Source organism: Calonectris borealis, chromosome 2 (genome assembly GCF_964195595.1).
Source record: "Calonectris borealis chromosome 2, bCalBor7.hap1.2, whole genome shotgun sequence".
NCBI lineage: Eukaryota > Metazoa > Chordata > Aves > Procellariiformes > Procellariidae > Calonectris > Calonectris borealis.
This window is the reverse complement of record NC_134313.1, coordinates 60,085,449-60,112,024: the sequence shown is the minus strand read 5'-3', so window position 1 is coordinate 60,112,024 and position 26,576 is coordinate 60,085,449. Positions and strand designations below refer to the sequence as shown.

Here is a 26,576-nt window from a genome sequence, read left to right as displayed (position 1 = left end):
GAAAGCCCATTTTCAGATATAGCTGAAGGAAGATTCCAGCACCTAGTGCACTGATATAACCATTATATTTACAGTCAACATAATAAGGTGTCTCCACTGAGAATAACATTCCCACTCATATCAGAGGGAGATATGTGCGAGCTGGAGGCATTGTATCTTTTAAGTTGGCAGCAGACAAAAGGTATAAGGTGCTAAAAATGCACTCTACTTATCCTGCCAGAGACCTCCAAAGCAAATGAAGACACAAAGTATGCTATCTTTCTAAATGTGTGGAGGAGAATCTTTTACAATTCTTCTTACACAAGAGATTAAATTAGAAGGGAAAAAAAATATAATTTTATCATAATATGCAAGCTGTTCCATAGAATGAGAGAATAACTTGGGTTGGAAGGGACCTGTCGAGGTCATCTATTTCAAAACATTCAAAGCAGGGCTGACTTAAAGTCAGCTTTCAACTTAGAGCAGATTGTTCAGGGCTGCGTCCAGTCAAGTTCTGAATATTTCCAAGGATGGAGATTGCACAACCACTGGGCACCTGTTCCCATGTTTGACTACCCTTATGGTAAAAAAATTTTCCTAACACCTGATCAGGACTTCCACCTTGAAGGTATAAGACCCATTGAATCAATCATAGTCCTTCTATTGACAACACCAGTTTTAGAGCATCCCTAAACCAAGTACAACAAAGGTTATTCTTTCAGCTTTTCGGAAGAAATAATTCATTTTTCCAAGCTATTTTCTGACCCTATCTAGTCAGTAGGGTACCACTGCTTGAAATATTTTCATAGCTTATATCGCAGTGCAACATATGTACCATCCATGGGCATCAAGTATTCAATGCCACAGTTGCACTTCCTTCATCTGTGATAAATCCAATATTTTGCACATGACAGAGCATGTTTATGAGAGCATGACTAGACGCAAATTACTTACACAAAAGGCATGAGGGTTTCACCTTAGAATCCTCTCAACAAAGACAAAAACTGTTTGTTTGGGGAGCAAAAGTCAGCACACTCTGTTATAGTTACATGTGCCTGAGTGTTTGAAATCCCTGTTTTGCCATTGCCTGCTATGCCTTCTGATCACCAAACTTGTTTTGTCTCTCCCAGCTTGAAAGATGCAATCTACACTACAGCTTCCTCCAGTAACAAAAGCTACTCCTAGCTGAAACGCTTTTCTAATGTCTATATAAAGGCAGCAACTCACCCAGTCTTTCCATCTCCACAAAACGTTACATGACTCTAGAGGCCATGTGTCCTTTACGTCCCTAGCCCTGGCGAATAAAGAAAACAGACAAACTAGAATCAGCTCAGTCTTCATATTCAGCCTTAAAATCCACCTATGCTACATCCTACCCCACAGTGATAAGAACACACAGGTATGAAAATCTCGTGGTAACGCTGTCCTCTTACATAATACATATTTTATGACAGTTACAGTCATGAGTGGAATACAAGACTGATGATATATTGGTGCATATATATCGGTCATAACTGTTGAGCGAGGTATGTGAACCCTGATAATTGGAGCTACTTCTCTGATTTTATGTCTTCAGAAGGAAATAGCAAAAAAACTGTTAAATCTGGGCATCAAAATAAGCCATGCTGTATGTAGAGAGACAAAGAATATCAGGAGAAACACACACTGAGAGGCTGATGGGCTCGTTTGCATGGCAGGTCACACTCGCATTTGGCAGAAAGAAAAATAAGGCTTTCCCTATATAATCCTCTTATAAGATCCAGTCTTCAGTAGGGTAAATGAGATTCAAAATATTCTTTCTCCCCGTAATACAGATGCACTGAGTAGCTCCTACCGCCAGTGTGAGAGAGGTGCGTGGAGGGAAGGAAAGGTAAAATCACATATTAAAAAATGGTTTCTGGTTGCCGCAGAAATCATGACAGCTGAATGGAGAAAGATGTTCCACAGGCATTTCAGCAGAATTACAAGGTGTGGCAAGGTGTTGCGTTCAGATTCTCTTCACTGTTTTGGCTTTGTTTTCTTAATACTTGTTGGATAACCCACAGACCATTCTCAGGCTATAGCAACAAATTATCTCTTTGAAGGTCTTCCTCATTTCCTGGCTACGAAAGGCATAGATCAAGGGATCAATCACTGAGTTGCACATAATGAGAATGAGGTACATGTTGAAGTGAGACATGAAGCAAACACAGTAGAGGTTTTGAGGGCAGGAGATCATCAGGATGAGATGAAGGAAGAATGGAGCCCAGCAAACAATGAAGATGCCAAGAAGCATAGTCAGAGTGATGGCTCCTTTCATGCTGGTTCTTTGACGGACAGAGTTGTACCCAGGCAAAGCAGCTATTTTCTTCACATGAGTACGAGCCAGGAGGAACATATGGATGTACAGTGAGACCATGAGGAACAACATGGTAAAAAACATAGTGATGAGACAAATGATCACGTAAGTTGATTCATAATAAAGAATGAAGATAATGCCACAGCCCGTGCAAAAGGTCCAGATGCATGCAATAATAAGCCCTGATCTTTTCACTGTCATGATGTTGTGATAACGTAGGGCATAGAATATAGTGATATACCTGTCTACTGCTATAGCCAGTAAACTGCACATCGAAGCCACCACAGAAATGCAGATCATTGAATCAAAGACATTGTCTATGTGACGGACAAAGGCATCTTCCATAATTATGTGTCTATTGTTTATTAAGTATATCGTTATGGTCTCCCAAGCATTAGACACACTAACCAGCATGTCAGCCACTGCTAAACTGCAAACAAAAAAATACATGGGTGAATGCAAGTTCTTGTTCTTAACTATTGCACATATAACTAAGATATTTTCAAGGAGGCTTACAATGCCCAGAGTTAGGAACACCTCAGCCGCAATGACCACCTGCTCACACGGTGATGACTTGCTCTTGACAGTAGGCACAGTAAAGTTGCTGCCAAAGGCACTCAGATTTAGTTCAGAAACATACAGTTGAGAGGACGTGTTCATCTCTGGAAGCAAACACGTTCTGTTCTTTCTGAGGGACTTTCCAAGGAGTGTGGTGAATGCATTTTCCAAAAGGCAAAAGACCCTGCCAAAAAAAACATAGCATGACGAGAACAGGCAGAAGTTGACAAAACAAATATCACCCATTTCTATTTAATTTGGCTTGTACACATCCTGCCTCTTCCACACTATATTCTTCTACTCATTCTAAATCAGAGTTTTTCTACCCATCCTTATGGGGAAATGAAAACCACAAACTAATGAAGAGATTCATGCACTCTTCATTCATAGTTTTATTTATTCTATTTGGTCCCCCAGAAGTGAGCATAATGTCCTGGAAATTCTGCTGAACACCAAACAACAAACAGTTTTCAAAGTCTCAATTCTCAGACCCCAGAAATGCAGGAGAATATAGTATTAGGTTTGGCAGCACCTGCTCACTTGAATACAATATATAGAAGTTTGAATTATTGCCACAATTAAGAACTGAACATTTTCAGTGAAAGACTTAAATGCTTTCCTGACCTTTGTACTTCTTAACTTCGCGTGAACTGTGTTATAAACAGCTTATCTGTGCAATACTAACATGCTCAATTAAGAGCACAGTATTAAAGACCTAACCAAGGCAAATCCATACATTTCAGGATACACTAAGGTTACAGAATTGGTATGGGTGGAATTCTGTCATAAAAATAAGTTTTCTATTCCAGATCATCAGCATTTTATTCAATACTCTTTTGGTAATGACAATATTCAGGGCAAGTTGTAAGCCATCAGATTCTTAATAAGGGGAACACTCAAAGCTGATTGTCAGTGACTTGTTGCAAATAAAATCCAAAGCATATCAAGCTAACAAATTTTCAGTTTTTAAAAGTAACCTTTTGTTTGCAATCAAGAATTAACTGTACCTGTTTACCAGAGCTGCTCCTTCAGCTGCTCTTCCTCTTCATCGCCTGCAACCTTTCCTCCAGAGAGCAGAAGTTTTAGCCCCCCCTCCTGACCCAACATCTGGGGCTGGGGACTCCTTGGTGGGAATGGATGACAAAAATAGAGGAAAAGCAATGATTAAATCCATAGAGTCAAGGCTGACCACGTATAAATTACTTACTGTGCAACTGCCTTTTTATAGACTCCAAGCAATAATGACTTCAGTACTCAAACTGTGGCTCCTCCTCCCCTTCTTTGCCCCTCTGAACTTCTCTTTTCACAGATTTTGTTAGCAAAGGCTTGGGTTTTTACCACCATCTAGTGGTCTTCTCTTGTCTTTCTAAGTGAACAGTGATCTGATCTAAAATTCATTATGAGCTTTATATATTTTAAAATATTAAAAGGAGAAATACACTAAGCATGGTCCTTTCCAAAAACATTTCTTTTTTGTTTTCTCTGCTGTTGCTAGTACTCACTGACAATAAGTTCATACTGCAATAGTACTCCAAAAGAGGTGAGAGCAGAAGACTGTTATTGAAGTGGGAGGCTTGTTACTGTTATAAGCATTTGTCTTATATTCACAGTTATCATTTTGCAAGAATAAGAACCACACTGTTACAAAACTCAGAGAACATACAGTCAAGCCCATCACACCACTAATAGAAGATATAACTCAGGTAATTTGTGTGAAAAAAAAAGAACAAATAAACGGTTGTGTTCCGGTCCCCTTGCTAAAATAGAGATTTCGGTGCAGACGTGGAAGGAGTGCACAGTGCATCGTGCCGGGAGCCAGGGCTTCCCAAGATGGATGTGAATTCCCCCAGGTTTCACAGGGTCTAAGAACTGGGAAACTCAGTGCTCAGTATTGCAATGGCTGAAGTCCCTCTGGGGGGGTCTATCAGTCAGGCAGCCCATGCTCATTCTGGGCCTTACCTAAAAGGTGGCAAAATTAGTGAAAGTTTTTCTTTAGCAAATGGGCTCTGCTTCTGCACGCAGACTGAGGAACGCAAAGCACACGCCTTCCTGACACTACCAAATGCCCTTTATGTAACCACTAACCAGCCAAATACCATGCATGATTTGAATTTAGCTTGAGATAAAAAGCCTCTGCTTCTCCAAATCACCACCTTTCCACAAATTAAGGGGTTGGGGGTCTTTTGTGGTATATAACAGCTTCAAATGTTTATTTTTAACCTATAGCATTTTTCTTAAACAATCGCCACCAACAAAAACACAGATTTTACTGCTGTATCCTGTGCCATTTTTGTGTTTTCAGTGTTCAGATAGAGTTTATTGTTATAATGCAGCTAAACCCATATTTCTGATTTTCTATTCCACAGAAGCTTCCTCTATTGTTACTGCTAGCTTCACTCTAGGGACACTGAAAGACCTGTGCCATGGTATGAAATGTTCTTATGTACAAATAGTCCCTGCACCAAAGGAGACAGTGAAAAGCATTTTTATTCATTTCAGTAAAATGGCTCCTCTAGCATTATACAGTTATAGTCTGGAGATGAACTTTGCATGCCCCTTCTCCCCACTACAGGAAAGAGAATTTAGATTATCACAAAATAGAGGTAGCAAACTATGCTCAAGTGCAGCTGTTAGATCTGAGCAGGTAATGCCAGCTAGTGAACAGCAACACTCCCTGCTGTATCCAACCTGTCTGTGTGCTCATAGTTCTTCGCTATGCCCAAAAGAAAAGACTGGAGGATGCCCATCTGCAGTTCTCTTTCTGTTCTTTAATGTACAGCATGTTTTATTTCTCCTAGGTTATCTTTAGCTAACTTATCTTAGTTATCTTTGGTTATCTTTTGCATAGTTTCTGATTTTCCTACTGTAGACCCTGGGAATCATATACCTAAAAGTAAAATTTTACTTCTTTCACTGTTCCTATATCTACTGATGGGCAGATGCTGCGCTCTTTCCACTTCCAATTATTTTTCTTCCAGTATCCTATTTTTCAGTTTATTACACTCTTTCTTTAAATTCTGTTCATCTTTCCATTTACAAATTCCTCTGTATGTTCAGTTTAATAAACTTTTTTGCAGCCCAGCTTAGCTGCCTTTAGAAGAGTTCTCACTGTACCTGGTAGGACTCAGTAGACCAGCTGATTACAAGAAATAAATCACACGTCAGACTGGATGGTTTGGCTGTTATTCCTTAAGCAATGCCAGGTCTCTCACATATAAATTACAAATCAGCCTTTGGATTCTTCCTCCACAAGCCAGACACTGCAGGCGTAAACCCTGGTACAAGCGTCTACACTAGACAAAGAAACTCCCTTATTTACAAAACCGGCAGAAAAATTACCTGCCTGGAAACTGGGGTAGTGATATAGATGTAGTTTGTTTATGTTAGAGGATGAAATGCAAAAAATACTTTTTTTTTTCCAAAAAAAGAGAGTTTTGTCATTATATTGCTGCAGCAAGAAGCTATGAGCATAATAGTTTGAGAAGGAAGTAGCTGAAGGGGCACCCAATTAGCAGTGGGTGGAGGCATGCAGGTGCATTATAAGGATGGTCAGTAAAGGGGCACAGGAGCAGATCTTTGGATTCTCTCAGGAAAAATCCAAGGGCGGCTTCACCTTCCAGCTGGAGGACTCCTGACTGAATAGAGTGGTCTTTCAGATGTTCATGATCTTGGTGTTCGGCTCCCTTGTTTGTTCAGTTAAATAAATTCTCTGTCTTTACAGACAGGTTAGTGCTCGGTGTTTTCCAGGGCCACAAGGATCATGACTGGACTGCCAGTGTGGGCACACAGCACTCCACGCATCACAAAGCCTGAGCTGGTATTTAGCTGTGGGGCTCTACCGACACAGCACAAGACCTGATCCTTTGAGTGCCCACAGAGCGGGCACCCTGAGGAACACACGGAAGCTTCCGTCCTGTCTCCAAACCAGCATTTTCTTTCCACAGATGGAAAGAGGAGGGGAGGGGACTGGGGGCTTGGGGTGTGGGTGCACAGGTCTCCCTGCAGCCTAGAAACAAACACAGCAGGGTCATACACCAAGGAGCCTGGGTTTGGAGCCCTTGGGAGTGCTCCTGAGGTCCGTGGTATACATATAGCCAAAAGGGATGCTAAAATGCATCTTCAGGAAAAGGTGGTTTGTTCATGCAACATCTTACCTGGAGTAAGAAAAATGCTCACTTCTTGAAGTCCCTACTCCACTGAACTCAAGAGTTTGCTTTGGGCCCCAGGCAAAAAGATCCAAAGTGGCCCAAAAGGACGAATGAACATAAGAAAGAAGTAAAACACAATGCCAACAGAGAAAGAGACGTCAGGGCCTGTGTTCGGTCCCATGCCATTTCTTTCCATTGTGAAGCGGTGAGAGAGAGCAGAAAGCCGCTCCAGCCACGTACCTGCCTCCGGAACGGGAGCCGTGGCAGCGTCACTGCAGGGACACCCAGACCCCGCTGCCACCACCACCACCAGCGATCACGCCAAAGCTCCCCTCCGCCCCGCGCGTCCGCTGGGACAGGAGAGGCCGTGAATACCCTGACCCGTAGGCCAAGTTACATCATGTCAAAACCAGCAGGGAATTGCATGCCGCCTTCGTGACAGCAAGATACTGATTTTATCAATGAATGCATAAATGAGGCCAACGGTACAACATGCCCCCAAAGAAGTTTCTGTAAGAAGAGCTTATTACACCCAGATGCATTCTGGTATTAATCTGTGCTAATCTTAACAGGTTCAGAGAAGAGTTTTACTGATGCTAATACAAATCTACCCAATTTGTCTAGTGCTAATACATTGAAGCAATTTAATTCCAGTGTCCTTCTGTAGCTATTTTTATCTGTTTGATGAAAATACATTTGTCCTTCAAAATATAGCTTTGGATTGTTGCTCTTGGCCTATTTACGAAATCTCTCTTCTGTCTACTCCTTGACTATGCTGTCATTAGCGTAGTATTTCAGAGCTACAGAGGATCCTCTCAGACCGCTGTAAGAGATAACCCATGGATCACCAGAAGTGAAGATCGTGGCCTTCTCTGCATTTGAATCACATAACAAATGGTCTCTAACTTCTCAAACTGAGAAAACTATTTCTCTTGACCTCAGTGCTGAGTAGCTTTGGCTGAGCTCCATCAAGGTTCCCACTGTTACCTCCCCAGCATTACCATCCAGCTAGCCTTTTATAAAGAAAGGCAATTAATCGAGGTCAAAAATAAAAGGCATCAATACTTCCTGTCCTTAAATAAAAAAAGCTGAATGAAGTGGTGATAGACCGTCTGTAGTTCAGTCCCCTTCCCTGTGCAGGGGACAGCTGAAAGCCTAAAAGTTAGGCTTTGCAGTAAGCAGTGGTATTGTGAATACACTCTTTTCCCTTGTGGCCCTAATCTTCAAATCAACACTTGAATGTTTTTTGCAGGAAGAATCACAGAAAAGCAAGGCTGAAAAAAGACATCAAAATATCAGGTAAACTGTGTCCTGTCAAAGGGTGGGATCAGCCATACTTAGTATGACTGCACTAACACTTCCAACCATCACCCCTTTCACCTGAGTGCTTCAAAATGGTTTGAGGTCATCTCTGGCCACTCTCAGCACCTATCAGTGGTGCTTCTCGCATCAGAGTAGAAAGCTGTGAAAGATGCAATACAGTATAGAAGGCATTTTAGAAATTTAGAAAATCCTAATAACCTAAACTGGACAATATCATAACTAGTCCCCTAAACTGTAAAAGGGTAATAAGAGCTTTGCAGTATGGCAAAGGCAAACATTAAGAGCACATTGTTCATTTGCTTCATAAAATGCTTGTGCATGAGAATAATTTTATATATATATAAAATGCTGCTAATTTGTTGTATAATTCAGCTTCTCAGTGGGACTCTGATATTTGAGCATTTTAACTTTTTTAGAGTGACCACAGGCAATTCAGTGAATGCTGACATACAACACCCCATCTTCACATTCAGAATTCCCTGCTTTTCCAGTCCCCGTCGTAACACCAGTGCCAGGCACACATTAGGTGACAGGTGGACCTTCCAGTCACCCATTTACCAACAAACATTCACAAGCAGATCATTCTTTTCCCAGCAAGAACCAGCTGACTTTATCTGTACTCTTCTTGAGGGGATCTAAGGAGGAGTAGCCCAGCCTAAGACTCATTTTGTTCCAGCTGGGACCAACATGGGGCTTGTTTCACAGAAGTCCTCTCTGATTTTAACTGGCCTGCCCTCTGATGACAGCCTGCCAACTATTTCCCTTGGCTCAAGAAACAGAGGTCTCCTTTTGATGACAAAGGCCTTTCAAAGGACCGGTTTGAACAGGCTGGCCACGCATCCGCTATTCCTCTCTCACCTGCTTTACTAGCACGTAGCCCAGACACTGAACTTAAACCTCCCTCGTCAGAAACATAGGCACCGTTCTTCTGCCCTAGAGTAAAGTTTCACACATTCCCAAGATACAGACCCATTCTGAAATTCAGGCTTCTCTTTTCTACTGTCTACCCTCATGGTCCAGCTCCGGCTTCTCTTGCAGCTTAACTCCACCTTTCCTTAAGTTTCATCAAAGTTGTGAGCTCCCTGGTTCAGAGTTTCCATCTTCCTCATGAAACAAATGTGAACAAATTCGTGTACAAACAGGCACCGCACAGAGCGTCTGAGCACATCACTGCATTTACATTAACAGATAAAACCCAAGCGATTACAGACCACTAGCAAACAACAAACCTTCTAAACCCAGTGCCCTGCACTTAGGTCATCCTTCCCTGGGAGTTTCCTGCATGTCCATCTGAGAATAAAAAGACACCTATTCCTCAGAAAGAGTGAAAAAATTCTGATTTCTGGGTTTTTATAAACTTCTGGTCTAAAGAGATCCCCTGAACGGCTGCTCACTTCCCTCCTGCCAGATGTCCGCAGGAGCACAGCGTGAATCCTCCCCTGGGAGCACTGGGGTGGCTGCTTGGTTTGAGCAGAGAGCCCTGGCAACTCCGCGTCGCTCTGTCCTGGGCTGTCTCTGTAGTCGGGTGTTGGCATTTTAGCCCAACATGGGGATGACAAACAAGATGAAGGACAACCTCGGGAAGACGTACGGTGAGAATAATCATGAATTCACTGTACCCACAAAGAGACGTTGCCACACACACAAAATTGCAGATGCAACAATGTGTGCATGCAGTTCCTATCTGGGCAAGTGCAAATGTCTCTGATTCAATACATATGATGATTAAACGTAAATATACATGCTACCCAGGCAATTTTCAAGAACGCTATGGCAGCAATATCAACATTTCTCTCTTTAGAAGTAGTTTTCAGTGCTATTTCTAATATCTCTGTACTGATATACAGGTTCTTTCCTCACTCTCTGTTCAGGCTGGTAAAAAATGCAGTTACTTCCTGTTTAATGAGGTGTCTAAATGCACCAGAAATGAGAATTAAATAATAACCATTTAGCTCAGAACTGAATTTTTTTGTCAAGCCCTTACTACACTACTTTTTCTGAGCTTTCCTACAACACAGGCTTGCAATATACAGTATCTTTTTTTAATGTCAGGATGTTTTTTTAACCACTGTGTCCTGAAAGAAAAAAATAAACAACATTATTTCAGGAGTAGGAATTATTTCTCTTCTAGCATTCACCTGCTGAAAATGTGGAGTTTTGCTATGGCTGAAACCAAAGATGTAAAAATTTAAAAGGTAAATTATGTTAGCCAGAAACAAACAGACCTGCAGAAAGGAAAGAAGTCCAGTATTGTGTCTGAGCCCAGAATATTGTCTTCCATACTGAAGTAACCAGTGCATTCAGTTGTACTAGCAAGAACCTAAATCAGTTTACACTAAAGTATTGTCCTCGATGGCAAGCTGTTCGCTGACATACAAAAACCAAGTGACTCTCATGAGCCCCTCAAATTCATTGCATTTAAAATTTCGAGCACTATTAACCCCTCACAAAAGCAGACACCATGTGCCCTGCTGTATTTAGTGTCTAAGTCAGTATTAAGAGTGAAGCAGAACCTGAGAAAATTCATACTGGTTTGGTGAAGCTGCCTATAAACTGCAGTTTTCTGGTTTTCCTGGGCTTACAAAGTGCCTGGTTATAAAAGAAGATAATTTCTTTTTGGCAGGTTTTGAAACATGAATCAAAAAACCCCCCTTACTTTCTCCCCCGCCGTGGCCCTCCAAAAAAACAACCAAAGAAACCCAGTGTGATTTCAGAGAGAGGGCAGCCTCTAGAGCAAGCTCTGATTCTAATGAAAATAACCCAGAAAGCCCAGTGCATGGGTTAATCATTCAGGCTAAAAAAGATGGCAGATTTGTGTCTCCAAGAAATCAATTTCTATTGGATCAACTGGGAAATTGATTTCTGCAAGAGCTAAGCTGGACTATGCCATGGTTTCTCAATCGAATTACATTTCTTCATGCCATCTCTAACTGCTGATAAATAAAAAGAAAATTGCTTGGCATCTACAATCTTTCTTACTTCCTCTTGCTGAGCTCCTCAATTATTGCAGCGTGGAGGTCAATGCTGGCTAAACGTCACAGCCTTCGAAGTGGTGAAAAGCTGCATCTTTGAAAAAGTGACCTTTGTGCTTATTAAAGATGTTGAATGCCTAAAATACACCTCAAACTCTATGGCTAGTTGAAAGCTGGGGTTTTTTCATGAAAGCAAATGAAATATTTCCATTTGGGGGATGAAAGACAGGCACTTCAAAAATCTGGAAAAAAACCTGAAGCTTTAATCTTAAGGAAAAATCAAATTAAATTCTTCCTGTGAATCTGTATTTGAGTTGCCAGCCTTCATGGTCTCCAGGGCTGACAGGAAGAAAGCTTGAGCGCTTTTGAAGAAAATCACTGGGGAGTCGGAAGGGAAGATGCAGTTGTGTAGACCTTAGAGCAGAACAACACCACGATAGGAGTTCCTGTTCCACATGTCCATGTAAGACACATTGATGGAGCAGCAGTTTGATACTACAAAAATACCATGGCCCTCTAGTTCTAGGGACTATGCTGGTACTCCTTGTACTCTCCCATGGACATATAGAGCCACCACCAATGTTGTTACAGAAGTTTAAACAGCAAGGACTGCACTCGTTAGCATAACTCCATTAATGTCAGTAATGTCACACAGCTACAGAACATGGCTCTGGTTCACAAAACCAAGTATATTTTTGTTGATACGTCCTGGTCCATCAATGACTAGCTTATACGAAAAATTCCCTGAAAGCCAGCAGGGAACAACTAAGGTCTGAACACCTACTTACAAACACACAAGGGAGTAGCGAAGAATTAACTTTGGATTCAGGGGAAGTAGTAGCAGTGTAGTCAGCTTATATATATGCAACTTTTTTTTATTCTAGAGAAGGGGACAAACAAGTTAATCCAAAGTTTCAGTTCAATTAGAATAATCGGGACAAAGAGAAATTGCAAGTCTCCTGACTTTTCTCGAGAGAATAAATGTGCAGGCAGAGCAAGTTCACAGGCACTTATTCAAAGAATAGGATGAAACAAAAGGAGCCTAATTTCCAGCAATGAGAAAGAAATGCACTTGGTTAGCATACGTTTCAATTCAGTATTGACCTGCGTTACCAACATTATCAAGTTCAATGATACCATCACTCTGAAAACCAGGAAACACAAAGTACACTTCCCAATACAGCCTGATTTCAGCCTTAGTTCTAGGACAGTTGGAGTTTTGTCTTAAGACATCGTAAGAAGCAAACTAGAGAAAATCGATTATCTCGTCGAGAATGATCAGTTAATTTCAGGTTTGCAACCAAGTACTGTTTTTGGCACTGAGAGTTAAAATTAGCTGCTACTAATGCGGTGACAATAATAATGACAAAACGAAACTTAAAGTAAGACACAGTTTTCTTTTTCAGATTTACAGAAGTCTGTTCTCAGCAGACTAAACAAGACTAGGAAAAAATTGCAGTGCTTCTCAGTTATAAATAATACAACAATTGATTAAAATACAAAGGCAAATGAAAGTTTAATATTATTATAGAATTGATAATATAAGAGAGATAATTTAATCAACTAATGAAATTTGCACCTCTTCATCTTCATTACAGTCTTCCTAAAAGACAGTAAATTTGTCAGTAACTAGATGTTTCTTTTTAATGTCTTTTTCTTATGTTATTTTGAGAGTAACATAGCGAGCTTGTAAAGTGCCAGAGAATAACAGGAAGGCCATGGGAATTTCTTACGAAGACATGCTCCTATGAGTTAGAGGATACAGTGAGAAAAAGTTCAGGACACCTGAATCAGTGAAAGTAGTATTTTTATCCTAAAGGTTTGTGCAGGATTTAGCACACAATATAGAGTTTATGCCCTGCAATGCCTGATCAATGTCTGATCTGACATAGAGTTAGAACGGGGTGGACAGGCGGTTCAAGCACTGCCATAAAGCATGCCAGTATCAAGTTAACCCATCAAAATTGTTTAAAGAAATTTGAGCCAGCTGAATTAGTCTGTATTGCATCAGAGCTTTACATCACAGCCACATTTCTAACAGAGAATCAGAACATTAACTTTACTGCCATGTCAAACCACAGCTCCTACATCCCTTACAGTTGAGGTCTTTGCCAATTTTAATATTGCAGGCTCTAACGTGCCAACTACTTGCAATTGTAATAATAATGTTTTTTCCATGTGAATATGTGTCCACTACACACAGTGAATAAAATGAAAATACATTAGATTTTAACACTTTAGCCCTGTCTAAAAATTTTTCTTTCTATTCTTTCAGCCCATTTTTTATTTTATTCTTAACTTCTCATTATTTGTGTTTCTTGAGGTTGTCTTATGCAATCATTGAATTGGTTTTTTTCCAAAATACATTCCAGAATGATCATTACTTTTGAAATTCAGGACATATGTTTGGCTCATTAAGTATTGACTTAAAGACTAACTCCAGAAAGAAGTTTTAGAAAACCTTGCCCTATACAGTTTCCACCCTAGAGTTATGAAAATATAGTGGGGGCTTTGGGTTTGGGGGTTTGGTTTTTTGTTTGGTTTGGGGGAAGGGTTTGCATCTTTCCTATTTCTTTGGCATAACTAAAGTTATCTGAAGTATCTGAAAATAATCATTTGCAAATAAACACTGGAAAATGAAACCATGAAAGAAGCATTCACGCAGTATGACATGCGTGGAAACGTGTGTATTTCCACAGCTATGGCCCTCACTTCCCTCACTTCCACACTGGCCATGCCAGCAGGAACACTTGGAAGCCATATGGCAAACAGGATCAGGGAACAGTTCTGAGTTGAAAAAAAGTAACCTCTTAAAAGGATGTTTATTTTTCTGCTAAATTTGGGCTCTGGTCTATATATCCACATCTGTGCATTACAAGGGGGAGGAAAAAGTGGCCAACAGGAGACAGAAACTGTTGCAGCCAGCAGAGCTGCCAAAGGAAATCTGTGCCCAACCACAGCCTTAGAAACCAAAACTGTTCTGCTAGCTTAAATGTTTTTCGCATACAAATAAAATAAATATGACTGACCTTATTTGTTGATGTGTATCTGCTAACAAACTAAATCTGTTAACAGGAATATGGATGCATAGCAAATGGGTTTTGTATTTACTGAAGCACAGCACAATTAACAAGGGGGTGAGCTAGCTCAGAAAAAACTTACTTAGCTGAGGGAGCCATTTAGTAGACGAAGGGAACGAGGTAGCCTCCCTCAGCAGAAGCATGGAAATACCTGCCTGTTCCTCCTTTCCTGACCCAGACCCCACCACAGTCTTTACCTGCCTGAAAGACCACATACTTATTTCAGAGGAAGAGGAGTTGAGTGCTCTGAGGTTTCTACGAAACGTTTCTAGAAACGTTGCCGTTTCTAATGCAACGACGATAAAACACTTTGTTCAGGGAACAAGGTCCAAAATACCAGCTTCTCCTTTCTCAGAGGAGGGTCCTATTGACCAGCTACTCTTCAGAGATCATAGCTTCCTCTTTTTTGATCCTTTTTCAGCTCCAGAGAGCTCACTTTGGTGTAGCTTCAGAAAAAGATTGCCTCTGACAGCAGTCCCGAAGTCAGACGAGCACGTCTTTTTCCTTGGGAAGCGGGAGGCTTGGGGTTGAAGCCCCTGCCCCCCGAGGGGACCTGCGATGGAGGCACCACTGCCCTGAGCCAGAGCGTGGGCCCCAAAGCTGTTCAATAAGTGGTAGGCATCTCTTTGAACACATTGCTCAAGGCTATAGTTATGGGGCTCAAATTCAGCCTGATGTAATATTTATTTCACCTACAGCAATGCCAAGTTCAGGGTAACTATGATAGAAAATAAGTCAGACAGGGTGCAATGGTTAAAAAGAGAAGCTCTAGCTTCCCTTCCCATAACAGGACACGGGTCATCCGGCGCCAAGCGAGTGATGCTGGCAGAGCAGGAGTGAGACCCGGAACGCCAAGCTGTAAATACCACACCAATGCATCATTATCTTTTTACAGCTCTGCCTTGAAGGTTGGAAATGCTCACAATCATGACAGGAAGATCAAATTCCAGTTAAACTTTTTTCATCTAGTTTAGAAAAGATATGTCAGGTAGAGGTGTGACATCTTTACTAGGATGGTTTCACTTGGCACACCTTGTTGTACTTGAAGGGGTAGAGATGTTTCTGTGTATAACGTCTGCCTCTGCATCTGGAAATGGGCTGTAACAGTACAACTACACCTCCAGTGAGAAGTTGTACCACTTTCACTTGGTGGCACTAATGCAAAACAGCTGCCGTCTATAGGGAAGCCCTGAGTGAAACTGAGCATTTGGATCCTCGCACACAACCACTTAGAGGAGAAATGACACATTTGTTCAGCCTATTTCTATTTGCTGCCTGAAAAAAAGCCAGAGCAACTATGTCAGCAAGGTACTCACTGCCCTTGTTAAAGGGTACAGAAACCTTTTAGGCCTGATACTGAAATCTTGGTTAAAATATACCATCCTTGTGCTTTTTTGGAGAAGCTGTGCTCTGCCAGTTTCCTCTGAAATCAACTGCTATATCTAAATACCTTTTTGCATGAACTTTTTCTTTTAGTACTAACTGCATTTGATTTGCTGTTTGCAAAAAAAGCCAATATTACTATTAACAACAAAGAATTCCAAGTTTTCTACCCCATATGCCTCCCTTGCATGGGTTTGAAAAGGCTTGCACAGGACAACCTTAATTTGTTTCAGACTTGTTTTAATGTTTTTACTTTAAAGGAGACTAGCAAATTTTTTTTGATTGAAGGATAGGTATTGTTCTGAAGCAGTGGTATAGCCACAGTCGCATTGACAGTCAGATAATGGACTTCAGCTGAATAATGTCTGAAGATTAGCTTTTGGCGCAAGGACCAGAGTTCAGTCTTTGTGATGAAATGTTATCTATGCAGGAGGTAATTCCACCAGCTCTTCTGCTAGCACGGGGTGCCCTGGTGACCAAAACCTCCAGCTCCTACAGCAGGAAGTGTGAAGACATGAAACACACTGCTAGGTTTGGATGCACAGGAGTAGGGCAATGGCAGTAGTGTGAGTCTCCTTACCTACAACTCCATCTTGGGTAGCGAATACTTCTTTCAAGTGCTTCTTCCTGGCAGCCAAAGGTTTTGACATCCCCTCCTGTAGCACTAGATTTATTCACATGAGATTAGGTCGCTGTGTAAGAGAGATGCAGGGGTTGAAGCTCACGGAGGAGCGGATTTTCATCTCAGTGCCTGCTGAAGAACAGGGCAGGGCAGAGGTACAGCGAGGCCGTACCACCCACTACACCATCTGATGCTATGAATATCAGTCTGTGGACCAGAGCAGCAGGGGGAAGGCTGTGGGGAAAAGCTTCCATTATGATACAGTACAGGGATGAGTCTGGAAAAAAAGCAGTTGAACATTGCCACTGGTTTTGAAAGTCAGAGTTCTGGAGTTAAAGACAACAGCTCTTCACTAGCCTCTGATTGCTGCTATATTGTCTGCCACAGAAAATGTTACTTCTGATGTTCTTAATACCTTAGCTACTATGTCATAAATCTTTGGTTCATGAATCCGATTGCAGAATGAAAGCCTCTGTGGAATAAGCTCTACTGTAACTATAGTATAAATTAACCCCTTACCTCTTTTCAGAGTAATCTTTTAATGCAGACAAGCCTTAAAGATATGGGGTTTGGGTTTTCAAATCTTGTGTTTACTGAGCCCTTCTGATAAGAACAACTGCTTTCCTCCCCAGCTTCCTCCAGTATGTGCACACAAACTTGTGACTTGGGCAGTACACAACCTCAGGTCACAACATGATCCTCTGCAAATCTGCAGCATGCCTTGGTTTTCAGTTAGAATTTTTTTACGCAGACGCTTCTCAATTCAGATTTAATTTTCCCCGTCACAGTGGAAGACTCACCATGCCCACCCAACAGCACCCACCGCTCCTCTCAGGCGGCAGCGGAGCAGGTAACAGCACACGCGCCGGGGGCTCCCGTCACATACACCGTGTTTTCCGTTCAGCAGCAGTTTATTCTCCAGGTAAGATACGTAAGGTGATAAGAGGTAAAGTGTTGTATCTGTGTCAGGAGTAGACACACACATTGAGGACTGATCATCACGGGGTGCTGGAGACAGCTCTCAGACAGTGGAGCTGGAGCAGAAGGTAGGAAACCCCAGCTGGTACACGGTCCTGAAGAGGATCACCTGCCTTTCTCAGGCAGGGGCGAGAAGTTAAAGGAAGCCATGTAAATACATTCCGCTACCCCCAGTTTTCCTTCATTGGTCCAAATTAAAAAGTTACTTTAAGAATCATTTCTTTTTCAAATAGCATTTGGGAAGCCAGTGCCTTCTGATTGATCCATAAGATAAGTGGGCTTTTTTCTTAGTAGTAAGATCAATAAACTAATAGTATTTTGCAAATGCCAAGCTTCCCATTAGATGAAGCTCTGCCCTTTGCTTTCAGTCAAGAGACAAACGATCATATTTAACTATCATATTTAAGATTAAAGTAATTTTTTTCTTTTAAAGCCGTAAAAGTCACATTGGGATTTTACCATTAAAATCAAGTCAAAAAATTTGGAAGACTTTCAGGGAAACTTTGATGAGCAATGTAAGATAGACATACTTCTGAATACATTTACCTTAAATTATGACTTAATAGCACGTCTAGTTCAACTGTTACTGGCAGAGAAGGCACAGTGACCTATCCTCACACGCAGAAATACTAACTGATTTCAGAGAAAGCATTGGGAGCTCTCAGAATATCAATAGGGCACAGCTTTAATGAAAATTCCAGCTTCCAGCTTTTCACAGGAGCACTCTACCCAATCTTTAAAGCACATAATGGTAAATTTGGCCATAAGTAGTTCAAAACAATTTGCTTTCTAATACAACTTTTTCTCTTCAAGGGCATTTTGACCACAGATTAGGAAATTGTGAAAATTTCAAGGAACAGATTCAAACAGATGGGAGCTGAAAGTTGCACTGAACAGGCTGGTGTGACTTTCAGGTGTGAGCAAAGCCTCGTCCAGAAATTCACCCCTTTGCCTCTCCCCATTCCTTTGGTATTATTAAAGGTCACCACAGCAGTATTTTACCCACTGAAGTTACTGGAATTCACCTTGGCCATGACTTGTGGAACGTTATTCAAAACCATGTTGATGATTTAGGGTTTGATATCCTTGAGCACATGTGCCATTACTGCAGTGTGGAAGTGTAAAATCAAATACTCTCTTCAATGGTAGGTTGTTTTGCTGATGTTGCAGATGTAATACAGATTTTCTTCCTCATCTCCTTTTTAGATTATCAATTCAATGATTTTCTGCACAGTAGTTTCTAATGAATATATAAATATGAAAGAAAAAATAATGGCTGCTTCTTTTTTTTCTTAGTTGCTTTTTTTTCTTTCTGGACATGTAATAAATACAAAATTAAATAAAAAGTGATCCCAGCCTGGCCAAAAAAATGCTTCTTACAAAGTCAGCAGTGAATAAAGAATATTAAATATTGCACTTCTATTGCTGAAGTTGGAAGAGCAATGAGTAAAGTGGTATCGAGGACAAATTTACTACAAAACTTCCTGCTCCACTGAAGCTAGCACTCAGCTCACATTGCCAAATTGCCAAAAAACATCTAGGTTCTTCTCTAAAGACCCCCTGCACTGAACCAACTTAGCAAAGGCAAGCAATTAGGTAGTGCATTGCGACCAGCCACAGTAATTAGCACCTTCCCCATCCACTGTTAATTGCCTGCGTAAAAACAAGAGTCATAATCATGCTCTCTCTCCAGCTCTGTCACTTGATTACACTAATTGTGCAGCTACCAAATTTTGAAACTTAAAACAATGCAGTGATAAACAGAATCTTCAATATTCAACACAAGTGTTTAATTGGGTCTCAAGGAGGCAAAATATTATGCTGTGTATTTGTGATGAACACATGTACTTGAGAGAGGACAAGACTGCAGAAGCTGTGAGAGATGACATTGTATTGCTCAGGAGGTTGAGCACAAATATATAACACAAAGGTAGCCACCAGTAATAATCTTTCCTATAGCTCTGTAACTTATTATTTTGCCATCAGGAGGAAGAGGATCATAGACCCCTAAACTTGCTCGTTTTACTACCATGTTACTTTTGTTATGTGGTACACACTGATGTTCAAATATCAGGGCACACAAATCATTTTTGCAGCTAATGAGAGTAGCTTTATCTCATTATTACATGCAGGATATTTTAAGAAAGACTTTGCATGCCCAGCTGCGAGGGACCTGATTTTCAATGACTGCTGAACAGGTCATCTTTAAAAAATCAGATCTTTTTATATTATTTCCAGTAAGGTGCCTTAAAACATAATTTTTAAAATCAGTAATCTTTTAAAATTCAGCTTTGTTGTACTGTGGTAGGTTGGCCCTGGCCAGCAACCAAACACCCACCTTGCTGCTTGCACTGACCTCTGCCATGGGATTGGGAGAAAATATAAGGAAGGTGAAAAGACTCGTGGATCAAGATAATGGCAGTTTAATAAGGAAAGCAAAAGTGTTGTGCACAGGCAAAGCAAAAAGAAGAATTCATTCACTGGTTCCCATCGGCAGGCAGATGTTCAACCTCTTCCAGGAAAGCAGGGCCCCAATGTGCATAATGATTACTTGGGAAGACAAACACCATAACCACAAGCGTCCTCCCTTCTCCTCCTTCTCCCCAGCTTTTAGTGCTGAGCACGATGTCATATGGTATGGGATATCCATTTGGTCTGTTGGGGGTCAGCTGTCCCAGCTGTGTCCCCTCCCCCTCTTGCCCACCCCCAGCCTACTGGCCTTTGGAGGAGTGGTTTGGACAGACAGCCCTGATGCTGTGCAAGCACTGCTCAGCAGTAGCCGAAACACGGGGGTGTTATCACCACTGCTTTAGCCACAAAATGCAAAGCACGACACCACACGGGCTGCTATGAACTCCGGCCCAGCCAGACCCCGTACAAGTACTTTCCATATTTGATTTCTCCAGTGTTCCTGTAGACTTTGACACTATTGGTTTGTCTAGGTACTATTTGTGCTATTCCATCTATTATTTTTGGCATATATGCTGATTGCAAGCCCACTGGGCAATGAAGGTAACTCTTTTACAATGAATAGTAAGCTAATGCCCTCAGAGTTTAGCCTATGTAAAAGAGGGATTATAGTAAAATAAGTTGGAATACATAAAGCATTACAGCATTGTACTTGGAAAACACCTTAATACAAGTCTAGAATATGTATTACAATGCTTTAACACCGCAGTCTAATTGTACAACCAGACACTGCATTTCTACATTTAAGAAAAATCAAAATTATTAGGTTTTATTACACTTTAATTCAGAGATTAAAATGTATTATGTGACGAGGCAAAGACAACAAACTTTACCTTGTCTGTGATGGTCTTCTTCAAGTAAAATTCCTAGAATTGAGCAATTAGTCATAGACCTACAGAACTCTTTTGCAGTGTTTGAAAGAAATCTCTTGGCAGATGGGCAGTGCCTCAAAAGAAATACTCTTTGTTTAGGTTAAACAAAGAACCGGTGAAATGTGCTGTGTTGAAATCCAGCCTCTATTACAAGACAGGCTGCAATGATATTCAGACAGATCTGAATTGCAGTGCCATGTCTGCTCTGAGGCAGAAACACACACACACACAACATAAAGAGGGAACAATTATACATCAGATATGCAAAAATACCTGAAAAGGAGCCAAGAAGGAGCTTTTTATTAAAGTCCTTGGAAGACATTTAAGACAAAGAAGCTATCCCTATCTGATTGCTACTACCCTTGTCGAGGAAACAGGACATTCTGGGCCTTTTTGGTGACTAAGGAGGACTTGTTCAGCGCTAGGATCCTGGCAGTGTAGAACAAGTCTTACAAGCTCCTCCCTCAGGACTGGACAAATAGGAAGAACAGCTTTCTTCTGCATTGTGCTTTACTGATTCCACTGTCATCTTACTTACCTGGAAACTCAGCCTGAAGTCCGGGTAATATATTGAACCTTTTTACACTGAAGTATTGGTTTCCCACATCATCACCAAAGATCCTGAAGGTGGCTTAAGCTATGCCTTTGCAAGGCGATTTATACCTCTGTATGGTATAATTGAGGACATACTCTGAAAACGAGGCAAAGACAGGTCAGCTAACTCGTCCTGCATGATTTTTACTATCACTTGAGAGATGTAAAAAGTCTACAAGACAATGTGGCTTTCATTGCTGGCATTGTAAGGCTGGCAGCTGAGGTATCCACCTTACCACGTGTGAATGAAGCAGTCTTAACATGGAAGTTACGAACACACAAAAAATCGCAACTCCTCTGCACTCTTCATGATGCTTCTTTCGAAGTGGAGGGGCAACAGTAAACTCTGTACAATTTCCATAGGTACCATCTTTACCTTTCACCTCTTCGCATTCTTGTGCAGCTGGATGCCACCCTCCACCCTCCACTTGTATTTCCTGGTAAATCATTCCAACGTCTGTGAGGCATACAAGGACTTTTTATACGAAAAACACTCAAAGCAGTGGGTGGCTTTAGTACTATACCCTCACCTAACAGAGGTTTAGTCTGTTTATAGCCAAATCTTCAGGCACACTGAATAGCACCTCTTACTTCATATACAATCTCTCATTAACGTAACAGCCTACATGCTCACCTGTTGTGATAAAAATTGTAAAATTTGTCTGTAATTATGAGCTACTTTTTGCCTTTCTTCAGCAAGAGAATAAGAGCAATTTGCTTTCAGCTTGTGCAAGTAGTATTGTTTCTTCATTCTGATTATATCTGACAGGGTTCCAAGGGCTGCAATATATGTTGCAGGGCCACTGCTTGCTGCAGAAAAACAGCCACTATAGCCGGTATATAATTACGCCGTACTAATTGAAGCAGAAGATATTTCCTGGGCAGTAATGAGTAGTAGAGAGGGTTTAATGGACCAAATTGCTACAGAAGCCAATCTCAGTCACTCATTATTCCTTCAGTAGCTGTCCTATGCTAAGTCCAACTCAGCAACTACACAAAATACCAGATGAAAATGTAAGTGTACACTGCAATAATATGATCTTTAAAGTTTCCACCAACATATAAAGCTTTAAAGGTGGTATTTTTTGCACCAGTAAAAGTCACATAGTGCCCAGATCTGCAGAATATCTTCACTTTGAGACTGGGATTAGTTGTTGGACAAAAGACCGGTGCCAAAACCACCTAACATGTCTCCTTGTTCCACAAGTGATCAGTTGATCATAACAAATTTATGCCTATCTTGTTTTACTTTTTTCTACTTTTACTTCTCTTAGGAAGAAAAAAATGACTGAGTTTTTTCATGATAAATATTTATCAGTGTTTATGATGCAAAGCCCTGCCAGAGAGACGAAAAAGCAGGAACTTTCACACATGCTCTACTCCCTACTGCAGTGTGTCAGAGGGAAAAAAAGCTTTCTCAACTCAGAAAGCCATCTTAGATTTCTGGACTAGTGGTCTTGTCTCCTGCTTCTTCTCCTCCAAGGAAAGCGTTGCCTTTTATTTGTGATGACTGAGGTTACTCACAAGGTGACTTATCAGCTACAAACAGCTCCCCCAGGGAAAGCCACCCAGGAAGGACAAAATGGCTTGTCTCACCAAAAAAAGTCACATGGCAATATGCAGACCCAGTCACAGGCAGGGTAAACCAAAGCAACTGCTAAACATTATGACACTACCACATCAGAAGAATATATATCCCAACTTGTTCTGGTATGGCTGATCTGCTGTAGGCTCTTGTTAATAGGTAGGTCATGTTTACTCTGAAATTAATCTGCTTTCTATTGCAGCCCTTTAAAGTCAGATGCAGGCAAAGAAATGCATGAAAAAAAGTTTGGGATTCACAGTAAAGCAGTAGAAAGTATATGGCTATGCAGAGTAATATGAACACCGTCCCTTTTCCTACATTTACTTAGACATATTCAGCCAGAGTACTGGTGTTCACCGTGACACAGGGCAGTGAAAAATTACCACTCTCTCTGCAAAAACACAGGAGCCTGGCAGAAACACCCTGTGCTGGAAAGCCAATTTCTACTTTTCTTGCCTGCATTTACTGTTTTCACACCTCACTGTTACCTTTTGACCACCATCTTCTGTACCAGCACAGAACAAAAGACTTCGCGATGCTTCTGCTCCATTTGTGGGTCATCCCAAAGGGAAAGCAGGCAGGCCTAACTTTTGCTAGGATGGGTATTACCACCTTGCAAGGCTATACACAGGTTTGCAAGCACTTTTTCCCCCTCACTTAATGAGCAATCTTGACTCTTGAAAAAGTATGCTGCCCCTGCTAGTGCTCTGGATTGCTCAGAGTTTTTTGTAACACTGGAGACAAGAAAAAGTTATCCTGTCTTAGGAGAATGCAGCCACTGTCTTGGACTGGGGCAGCGTAAATCTTTGATGCAAAGCTGCTGTGAGGAAACCTGACCTTGGTCTTGGGCTGACAAAGAGGGGGCTGGATGGAAAAGAACACAGTGCATCATGGCGCTCCCAGGTTAAGCATCGTTGGGTTTTCCTCCGTGAAGAAGCTGACAAAATGCCTTTCGGACATGTGATACTACTCAGCAAAGGGATGGAGGCAATTGCCAGAAAAAGACAAATAGTGTGTTCGACATTCACATTTGCGTAACCACCAGGCTGCTCAGAATTAATATGACCGTATGATGAGCCTGCATTCTGATTACAGCCCGTCTGTGCAAAATCAACACCAAGGAACAAGTTGAACTGTGAACTAGTTTGAAGGAATAATTGTGCAGGCTGATGAGAACTATGAACCACTTCCTTGGATTGCCAGCCTTACTCCAGAAAGAAGGTATAGTGGTTCCACTTATAAGCCAAACACACTTAGGATAGCAAAAATAGGCCACCTCCAGCACAAGAAGCCCTGACTGCATCAGTATTTCACATGCATTTCTTTGGTAGCACCGGAAACTGGAAAGGGCAATGACACTTCTAAACACAACATACAAATGAGTTCCAATTGCCATCTATTTCTGCTTCCCAGAAGTCTGTAACATAACTTTATTCTTTTCACAGTATTTTCTACCCTGGCCCTTACTGAAAACAGCCAGAAGTTAAAATTTTAAAAGGAGCCTAGAAAGACTGGGGACAAAAAATCATAATTTCTTTTGAACCAAAGCCAGATCCCAGCTCCCTGTAGTCTCCTTGAAAATTCCCAGCTCCTGCTATTTTAGGAGCTTACGAGAAACGTTAAAGAAAATAGAGGATTCTTGCCTTAAAGAGTCTTTACATTATTACATTAAAAACTACTGTATTCACAATACAAGAGGGTAGACATACATATGCCTAAACATACAGTGCACACAGCGCTGCTGTTTCTGTGCAAGGGAAAGTAGATCCAAATGCAAGTACCTGCAGCCCTTTGGATGAAATATCCTCCAGAACAGACACCATATGATACCTGGATAGCTCTGATGCTAAAAAGTTTTCAAGTAATGAGGATGGCTGAAAATAATTGTATCATCCAACACAAATGGTTAATGCAAAAAGCAGAATTTAAAGATACATTGGAAGTGATTTTAAAGGCTGCAACAGCCAAATATGTCATCTACTAATAAAACCTACTGCCATGCTGTTATTGTATCCTTCCATTTATGTCAGTGCTCTGATGTGATTAAGGAAATACCTCAGTTACTTTACGCTTGACTTCTTTTCCTCTGTCAGGCTGTAATTACGTGTGTCAGTTATGGGTTTGTCTCTGAATTACAGCTCCCAGCAAATTCTGCTTCTGAATGTGCCTGAAGTTCCCACATGATTTAGGGAAACAGTTTCCAAGTGATGAGGTATCATTTGGTTTCTAGAAATTGAAAGAAAAGTTAGTGCTGAAATCACCAAGGCAAGGGACCAACTGACTTTTAAAAGAAGAATGGATAAGATCATAAAATGAACCTTTCAAAGTATATGGTTTTTGTTTGGATTCAATGTTTATGATGCAAAGTCCTGCCAGACAGATGAAAAAGTGTGGTTATATCCAGATTCTCCTGCATAGCTGTGGGACATCCTCAGCAAAATAGGGGCAAGTTATAGAAGACCGTGGGAAAACTCCCTCTGACCGCAGTGAAAGTCAGACTGAAGCTTGATCTTAGTTTCATGCGGCTTTTCATCCCAATAGCACGTGCTAGCCAAAGGTTTTCAGCAAGCGTGACGGGGCTCAAGCAAAGACAGACTCACAAAGTTTAAGAGAAGAAAAAAGTTCACAGTTGTCATACTTTTAGGACTGGAAGTAAGTGGACTTCTATTTTGACACAGATCTACTGCAAAAATACCTACAGGCTTAGACCCCTTCCTTCAAGAAAACTGTAGCTTGAACGTATTTTTCTACACTGTTGAGTACCAGGCACAACAGTGACATTGGGCACATGTTTATTTCTGCTTCACACAACTCTCGTGACTGTCACTATCTGGCATGTGAAATGCTGCCTCCAAATCTGAGACTACAGAGAAAGTCACACACCAAATATCAAGGAAATATCCTCTACCCTTATTTCAAGATGATCCTGCTGCCTTCACTTCTGCCATTTGAGGATGTCTTGCCTCAATAAGGGATTGCCTTTTGGAGTATCAGCAAGCCAGGCAGAGAAGAGTTCTCTGTTGCAGTTACTCCACTTTCCACCAACAAGCTGGAGATCTGCATATAAGCTTGAGCTGTACCTGGAGTAACTCGTGCTCCCTGAACCACCTCCCCTAGATTTGATTTCTCCCAAGCAGAGTAACAATTATAAATACCTTACGTCCTTCATTTAATAAAAATGTTCATCAACTAAATTGATTCATAATTCATAACCAAATTTCATTAAAAATTACTGATCATTTCTTCTTTACTTTTCTGGCCTCTGGAAATAAATAAAAGAACGTAGAGGACGATTGGGAATAAAATTTAGTGGAAAGTATGAATTAAATTTTTGGTGACTTCATTTTTCTCTTGCCTGCCCTGCTCCTATTTCTGACTACCTACACAGAATATGGCTTGCCAGCAATTTTTAATGCAGATTTGAGCAAGGAAGGCTCTGGTCAAAGGCTACAACAGCTGGGCTAAAGAAGAACTTTCTTGGCCTCTGTATAGGCATGGTCCAAAGAACTAAGTCAGAAACCTACGGCCTTGGGAAAACAAGAACGAAGGCATGCCTTAATTATATTCCCTGAGAGAGACTCTAGCAAAGGCTAACACGAAATTTCGCAGACACAGTATCGTGTCAGTGCTGTATATGAATGCAATTGAATGCATAGGAACAGGACAGAAAGGCGA

General features: G+C 41.1%; 1 protein-coding gene across 1 annotated transcript; it reads right to left on the bottom strand.

Moving 5' to 3' along the window:
- Window positions 1-1,545: 1,545 nt before the first annotated feature.
- On the bottom strand, window positions 1,546-4,105 carry MC5R (melanocortin 5 receptor). The gene is made up of 2 exons (XM_075142157.1): window positions 3,883-4,105; window positions 1,546-3,059 (listed from the first exon to the last, which is right to left on the bottom strand). The coding sequence occupies exon 2, from the start codon at window positions 2,975-2,977 to the stop codon at window positions 2,000-2,002; it is 978 nt and encodes a 325-aa protein (XP_074998258.1). The 5' UTR covers window positions 2,978-3,059; window positions 3,883-4,105; the 3' UTR covers window positions 1,546-1,999.
- Between the last annotated feature and the right edge of the window lie 22,471 nt (window positions 4,106-26,576).

What these genes read in the sequence shown, in the direction of transcription:
- MC5R (XM_075142157.1), bottom strand. Translation starts at nt 2,977, where the DNA reads ATGAACACGTCCTCTCAACTGTATGTTTCTGAACTAAATCTGAGTGCC.